At 49.7% G+C, this 8,302-nt stretch overlaps 1 protein-coding gene across 1 annotated transcript in view; it reads right to left on the bottom strand.

Annotated features, from left to right (window-relative positions):
• L3HYPDH (trans-L-3-hydroxyproline dehydratase) overlaps positions 1-8,300 on the bottom strand; it is a gene marked incomplete at its 5' end in the record, with an annotated part of 9,265 nt that extends 965 nt beyond the window's left edge. Inside the window, 4 exons of the mRNA XM_006026225.3 lie at positions 1,695-1,832; positions 2,950-3,072; positions 6,404-6,573; positions 8,195-8,300. Coding sequence (XP_006026287.2) covers positions 1,695-1,832; positions 2,950-3,072; positions 6,404-6,573; positions 8,195-8,300 — 537 coding nt within the window. The remainder of the gene's footprint in view (positions 1-1,694; positions 1,833-2,949; positions 3,073-6,403; positions 6,574-8,194) is intronic.
• Positions 8,301-8,302: the final 2 nt, after the last annotated feature.

Raw genomic sequence — 8,302 nt, 5'->3', positions numbered from 1 at the left:
AAGAAAGGAAAGGGGGTTTTGTGGGGGGGGGGGGGGGTAGGTGTCCTATCCACTTGCTTGTTACCTCAATTAGACATACAGACCCCCAGGACCAAAACCAACAAGCTCCCTTCCTTCCCTATTTCCAGACCCTATTAATCCACCCCTGGGTCTGCAAATCAGCCATACCCTGGCAAAAAACTTCTTTTTGGTATGACAGCCTCACAGCCTGCTTGCGGGGAAAGGGGCAGGAAGTGCACTGCTGCTGTATATAGCACTGAAAACCAGGAGCCTCCACAAGGACTTCTGGTTGGAGCTGCAGGACGGCCAGCTACCATTACTGCGCTCAGAGCAGAACAATGCTCAGACATGACATTTGCTAGCTGATTAATATTAACTCAATCATTTTGCACTTTGAATGGAACTGGAATCATCTCCAGCAAGTCCAGCTACTGAACTCTTGCTCTTTCTGGGTCAAATAGCTTTTTGGAGAAGATTCAGAGTTGTTCAACCTTTCCCTCTCCAGTACCTTGCCCTTCCTCTTTATGAGGTCTACCGTGCATCAGCAGCCTTTCAGGTGTTCCTTGAGTTCAGCAACAATGACAATCCTCCTTTTTAAATTAAACCCGTGACAGACCATGCTGCTGGTGCTCTTCACTCAACTCCTTCCAGTTTGGACATCTCTCTCTGACTAGTTGGTGCCCAGAGCTGCCCAGAAAGGTTCTGGCTCTCCTCATATTAAAGCCATACTAGAGGATTGCTACTCCTACTCAGAAGGGTCTTTGGCCCAGTGTGCGCTAAATTACATGGCTTTTTTCTGATGAAGTGAGAAAAAGGTTCAGAAAAGCTTATGCTACATATCTCTTAGTTTATAATCTATAAAGTGAAAATCTACCCCACCTTTTTTCCTTGCATTTCACTGTATATACTAAACCACTGTTGGCAGCCCCATGTCTCTTTCAGCAGGGTCACTTCTTCAGCAGCTTTCACTGAATCTCTTCTCTACGTGACATTGCCCAAGACATCCAAGACTGCTTTATCCCCTCGTTTAAAATTTCGTTTTATTTTCTGCTGATGTCCCCAATTACTCTAGGTCTCCTGGTATCATTCCTTCTTCCTCATGGACAATAAAGAACTTAAGAAGTGCGGTACTAGGTCAGACCAATGGTCCGTCTAACCCAGTATCCAGTCTCCAAAGGTGGCCGTCGCAGATGTTTTACAGGAAGAGTATATGTACAGTACAGGTCTGGAGTAATCCACCCCCCTGACATCAATCATCACTGGTTTAGGGATGTCAGAGGATGCATCCCTGGCCATTCTATTCAATAGCTCTCGGCAGACCTGCCTCCATGAGTGTATCCAATCCCTTTTTGAACCTGGCTATACTGTCTCCCTCTACACCCTATGGCAACAACTTCTGCAAGTTAACTAAGTGAAAAGTGAAGTGAAAAGTGAAAAAGTGAAAAGCACTTCCTATTGAACTTTGTATTCACGCTTAACACCGTGCTCCTCACCAACACCCAATTTGTCAAACCTCTGTTCAGAACTAGCCCAAGGCTGAAAGAGGAGGAATACTACAGATCAGAAGCAACTATGCTGGAACAGCTGTTCAGAGACAGCTGCACCATGCCCACTACAAGCTGATGCTGTTAGCTTGTTACTTGGACAAGCACCAAATATGCAAGAGAGGCAGACAAGAGGAGTTCATTGCTTGCCTCCACGGCTTTCCCAGTGAACAAGGAACCGGTCGTACTGCTCCTAAAGGTTCTGGTCTGGTCCAGCTTGATGAGGCCCTTGTGGTACTGCAAGGCAATACGCGCAGTCACGCCAGAGCCTGTGGGACTCCTGTCAACCTAAGTCAGGAAGGAAGAAATATAGCTGAGTTTTCAGACTTTCAAGAAAAGACAAATGCTAGCCTCCCACCCCACTCCAGCTCCATCCCATATGAATGCAGACAATTGGGCAGTACTTTTCTGGCCCATGGCTTTGTCAGAGGACAAGAAATACCAAGGAAATTCAGTAGATTCAGACGGAAGTGAAGGAACCAAGTTAATTCAATACTTCTAGGTGTTATTTAAAGCAGTGTTTCTCAATCACAGAGGTCATGTAGGTGGGACTTTTCCGAAACAAGTGGCATTCCTGAGAAAGGTAGGGGGCCTAAAATGCATGTAAACGTAAAAATACACTTCTTGGAAAAAGGGTTTTTTTGTTTTTATCATAGTGAGACCAGGGCTTTTTGACAAAATGGTTGGTGGGACGTAAGGTGCAAAAGTTTGAGAACCGCTGATCTAGAGCATTAAAACTACGCTGCATTCAGGCTTGCCACTTACTTCAGCTCCTACTTTAGTGAAAGAATTTGCTGGTACATGTAATTGCTGTTCCGCAGATCACTGTCCTGTGACAACTGAGGGAATCTCACCAACTAAGCATATCTTTAGTCCTGGGCAAAAACACATCTAAAATCTGCAGCAACTTTTTTACTCTCACTGTACTGAAATCATGTACTCCACAGCACAGTCCAGCCAGTTTGAAAGGTTAGATTCTGTAGCCCTTATGAAAATGAGGGTTTGCAAGCCAGCTTTAAAGTACCTGTAAAACCAAAGTAAATAGCTATGCAGAGCCTCCAAGGTATTCCAACTGCTCACTGGGTGTTATTTCAAAGGACACTGCCTCTCCAATCAACTCCATGGGGTGGCTGGAAGTAAAAGCTGAGGTAAAGAGCTGAGCAGCTTGTCCTTAATTCAGGAACATGCTGAGAATGAAGCAGGTTGTGAACCACCTGGGTATGAATGGTCTGGGTTCCACTATTTTAAGAAAGAGTGACTCCAATATCTTTTGAAGGATAAAATCGAGGTTATGCATTCTGCACAGCACAAGAGGCAGCAGAAGCTTTATGTGCCAGGTACCCTGTGGATACACACGGCACAGGAAGTCATTCCCCCGTGCGGTTCAAGTAGCGTGCTTTCATACCTGTGCATCTCCAAACACACAGATGTTGGTGGTTGGCTCATCACTGAATGCATCTTTTCCATCTGTTAAGATGGTGCCATAGATGAATGCAAGGTCTTCGCTGTCAGGGTGATGAGGTTTGAACTAGGAAACACCACAGAGAGTAGATTAATAAACCAATGCTCCAAGCAGATCTTTTCACCAACCTGCAATAAGACTTCCCCAAGGTGACAGACGTAGACAGAGATGTTACCCTAATGCTACAGTTCTAACAGCTTCTAAAGGAGACCTAGGCATGCTTTTTGGTTTCCTAAGAATGCCAATGGCTTCCTTAATAACGATGAAACCAAGTTCCTTATTTCAGGTTCTTTTAAGTCTAAAAATTGTAGATTTGCAAAATTTCACCTGCAAACACAAACCCTCAGAATCCTTGCAACTAGAGGTGCACTGATATATTGGTCCCATATCGGATCACCACCGATAAAAGGAAAATTAACATTATTGGCAATCAGCTTTTTTTGGCCAGTGTAGCCGATAATGTCACCAATAAGTGCTGTGCACACGCACAGATGCAGCATGCATGTTGCCAGCGATGCAACCCAGCAGCTTGGAGAGCCAGCTGGTAAATCTGTGGTGGGCAGGTACAGATTGAGGACCCCACAGTGAGGGAGGGAGTGGGGCAGGAGCAGGTGCTGCCCAGCCATGGTGGTGAATGCAGCCCTGCTGGGAGTGGGACAGAGCCGAGGGTGGCTCCCGGCCAGTGCGCACACACCTTGGGGAGACACAGAGGGCATGTTCCCTCCCCCCACCATATTTGTGCATGGGCTGATGCCACTGCACACTCAGGGCCAGGGGCCGTGCCAGCCTTTTCCCGATGTGGGGGCTGGGTCAGGGCGGCTATAGAGTTGGCTACAGGCACCTCACAATTCCCTGTAGCCACCCCTCCCAGCGCCACCACCGCCTGCCCCGAGCACAGCCCCATCACAGCACCCCCACTGGAAAGAGGCCAGCACTGGCCCTTAGCCCACAGCCCGCCCTTGCCCCACACACAAGTCTGGGGGACACATGCCTCCCCTGGGGGTATGTGCAGCAGCAGGGAGCTGCCCCCCCACCCCCCAACTCCCCGTGCCCCGTGGACGAGCCACCTGCAGCTCTGTCCCACTCCTGACAGGGTCACATCCCTGGCTGGGCAACGCCTGCCCCTGCCCCACTCCTTCCCTTCCTGTGGGGGCCTCGATCTGCCCCTGCCATGCTCCTTCCTTTCCCCATGTCCCTCCCCCCACACAGACTTACTGGCAGAGAGCTGCTGTCCAAGCTGCCAATCGACTACTGGATCAGTATCAGCCAACATGGCTGGTTAATAATCAGGTACTGGCCAGAAAGCCATTTATCGGTGTACCCCCTACTTGGGACTGGGCTAGACTTGACTGATTCTAGCACTCTAATCAAGAGGCATCTTTCTGGTCTATCATTCATTTGACTAAAACCCACCAGCATGTTACTGTTGGCTGGGGGTGTATATGTCTATACAACACAATGGACACAGAATACGAAGAGCCTAGTGGGTACATTTTGCCATGGCATGCTACAGCCATGGGCACATTTCAAATAAATAAACCCAACAATTTTAAACTAATGTGTAGTTGTGACATACTGCTTTGTAATCTCAAACACTCAGGAGGCAATATGGGGGTAGAACAGACTAGAACAGGACTGAATATAGCAAGCAACTCCAGAGCGGTCAACTTGGGCTCTGACACAGGGTGCAGACCCATGACAGGTCTTAGGCAAAGTAAAAGGGGAGCAGACGTGTGACGCAGTCTGACACTGGGTAAGTCACGCCAAGGCAAAGTCACACCTCAAAGTGAGTACAAGTCTGGCATCTTCAACCTGCCTCAGCAACGACATCCTTGTAACTTCACTAGCTTCCTCCACCTACTACCCAGTTATCATAATAGCACTTATTATGTGCCGTCGTCTTAAGCAGCTAGTTATGCATTTGCTGATTATAGAGTAATATCTAGAGTAAACCTACTGCAGTCATACTGTGTCCACACCTGCAGGCACCTAACTGACTGGAAAAGTCACTTCATTTCAATGTGCCAGGGTTTCCCTACCAATAAAATAAGGAACCTGGCTATTTTGTACAGCTACTGAGTCAGTCAATCTTTGTACGCAGCTTTGAAAACACAAAGCCCTAGCTAGGTGCTGTGTATTATTACAGTTATAAGGCACAACGTTCAAACACAAAATGGCTGCAATTTAGTAATATGCTAAGGGAAGAAAGGCAGCAGCAACAGAGTACAAATGAAGCTTTACAGAACTTTTTCTCTGTTAAAGAGCAATTCAGAAACAGTATCAAGAAACGTGGATGAGCCCCACGCCCCAGGACACAGTACACAAGCACTGCTCTGGGCAGTCCAGGATGCTTGCTGCATCCAACACACGGGGCCAAACTGTGAGCCCAATCTGATTCATGAGGCTGACCCCACACCATTCATCTAGCCCATGAACCAGACCTGCACCACTCACCCATGGGGCCAGATGATTTTGACACCCCTGTTCTAAGAAGTTTCCAGCTCTACAAATACATCCTTTTCATTTAACACACTGTGAGACGCACACGTGCACTGGAGAGTTATATGGAATCTGTGCCACCAACATCACTACAAAGGCCCCAAAATACTTTCGATTCAAAAGACAGTAAATGTAAAACCAAAAAGAAGAGGTAGATGATTCTAATCCTGCCTTACGCAGGGTTCCTATACCTTCCTGTGAAGCAGCTAGTGGTGGCTATCAGCAACAGGGCACACTAAACTAGAGACAGCCGGCCCGTATCCCTGAAAAACTCTCCCATGCCCAATTTTCAAGACAGTTATTAACAGCATTCCTTACGATTGCTGGACAGACCACGACACATTCTGCCCTCACATGCATCTGCATATCAAGTCACCCTTTTCCCCATGCACAGGAGATTTCAACCCTTTTAGACTCAAGGCATTGAAAACTGCCAGCTCTTAGCTCTCACCTGTTTTTTGTGTGCAGAAAAATAATAAAGCAATTCTTCTATTCCAAAGAACTCAAAGGCCACAGCGGGTCAGAACGGTTGGGAGACTGTGGATTCCTACGTGAAATCTTTTGGGTTTATCATGCGAATCGTGTGCAGGTGATCACCCACCTAACGATGATAATATTGACTGGCATTCCACGGCACCCTTAAAAAGGATCTCACAGCACCATAAGGTACTGCAGAACCACTGCTGTACCAATTCAAAGAGCTTAACAGTAACTGGATTATGAGATGACGACCATATGGAAGCCACAAAGGTCTGAAAAAGATTGGTCTGCTATTTCTCACCACGTTATACAGGAAACGTAACAACTCTGTTAACAGACTCCAAGAGAAACCACTCTCCCCGGCGAACAAAGCACATGGCTAGAGAAGCTTTCAGGGTAGGAGGGCATGCGACTGTACCTGCTTCTTTACTGCTTCTGTGACTGCAGTTGCTCCATCCACGAGATCTCTCACACTTGAAGAGCAAACATCTAGACCCAACTTCTCCGCGCTGAGAAAGGCATAGAAAGCTCCACCATACCCGATGTCAAGCACCACCTTCCCGTAGCCAGGGACATCAACTGTCAGGTCTATGCAGAGATACGGGGAAACAATATGCATGCACGAGTGCAGAGAACATTCCCCTATATTCTTAACACGTGGAGCCAAATCCGTCCCTAGTCTGCCCCCAGTGCAATCCCATTGATTTTAGTGCAACTGTTAGCACAGCGATAGATAGGGAAGACAACTTGACATATAAACACAGAAGACAGTAAACAAGCAGTAAGTCTTTAAGTTCCATTAGTCAACCGAAAAACTCCTGGATCAACAGAAGTTTGGTTTGGTCCTAAATGAGGGCACAATTTTCTCCACGTTCAAGGACTGTATTTTGAGGAGTTGCATTTAACCTGTTAGGCAAGTCATGCTCTTTAGGCAAGAAGAATCAGATTTTTCCAACGTCCCTTGTGCTCATTAAAACAGGGCAAGCGATCAGATTTACCCAATGATCTTGTGAGGTCCCGTCCAGCCCCTAACATCTATAAATACATTGGGGCCCAACAAAAATGCAGCTGTAAGTTGATTAAATGACCCCGCCAGCTTTACTCTCAACTAAGATGGAAAGGCAGGAAGAACGGAGCACAAGGCTATACGGGAATCAACGAAGACAATACTGGAGATCCCAGTACGAGAGAGAGAAACTGGTAAAAACTAAATTAGGAAGAGTGGGAGGGAGACGCGCAGCTGATTAACTGGACAAGCAGACAGACACCAAGGGTCTTGGGATGGAAGAGGCGCAGGAAGCCGATCAGCCAAGAGGCTAGTGCGTGGAGGGGGCAAGACGTGGGCAACCGTTAGACTGAAGACCCCGAGTGTTACTTACAAAGCCGAGCAGGGTTATGCAATAACGAGCACGCTACGGGGGATGGGATCACATCCTGGGGCCTCTACTCTATCCCCAGCTCTGCCCTCTGCAGCCGAGCCAGAGGTCTCGGAAACGTTAGGCCCTCATCTGCGGAGAGCCCGACAGAGCGGGCTTCTTCCTCCTCCTGACTTGGTCACGGATTGCATCTGCCAGGTCCACACTTAGCCCAGGTTTTCTGTGGAGAGTCAAGAGTCGGTGCCGACTTTATTAAAACGCCAGTTCTCCCCGGGCCGGGGCCCGCCGAGTCTGCCTCGCTCGCGCCTGCTTCTTTCTGCCCTTTAACGGAGGATATGTAGCGCCTCTCTCCCCGGTCCCTGGAGCACGCCAGGGCGAGGCGCTTCGCTAACACGCAGCGTGCACTGGGGAGAGGCCAGGTCCCCGCCAGGGGAAGGCAAACCCCCCACCCCGTGCAGACCGGTCCCACCGCGGAGGGGCAACCTCCCTTCCTGACCCAAAGCTGCGACAGGGCAGCCCCGAGCAAAGGGCAAGACCCTGCAGCCGGAGGGCCACAAGGCCCGGCCAACCCCCACCCGAGGCCCCCAGGGAAGGCCCGGGGATCTGGGGGTGCTGGGGGAGGGGCGGCGGTACCGGCGGCGGCGGCGAAGGCGGGCACGCTGTGGAAGCGCACGGGGTTGCGGCTCCCTTCCTGACCCAAAGCTGCGACAGGGCAGCCCCGAGCAAAGGGCAAGACCCTGCAGCCGGAGGGCCACAAGGCCCGGCCAACCCCCACCCGAGGCCCCCAGGGAAGGCCCGGGGATCTGGGGGTGCTGGGGGAGGGGCGGCGGTACCGGCGGCGGCGGCGAAGGCGGGCACGCTGTGGAAGCGCACGGGGTTGCGGCTGCGCTGCCCGTCCCAGGGCACGAAGGCGGCGACGGGCCCGCAGGGGCAGTGGATGA

Source organism: Alligator sinensis, unplaced genomic scaffold (assembly GCF_000455745.1).
Source record: "Alligator sinensis unplaced genomic scaffold, ASM45574v1 scaffold708_1, whole genome shotgun sequence".
In the NCBI taxonomy this organism is placed as follows: Eukaryota; Metazoa; Chordata; order Crocodylia; family Alligatoridae; genus Alligator; species Alligator sinensis.
Note: the sequence above shows the minus strand (reverse complement) of the source record. Positions and strands in the feature narration are given on the sequence as shown.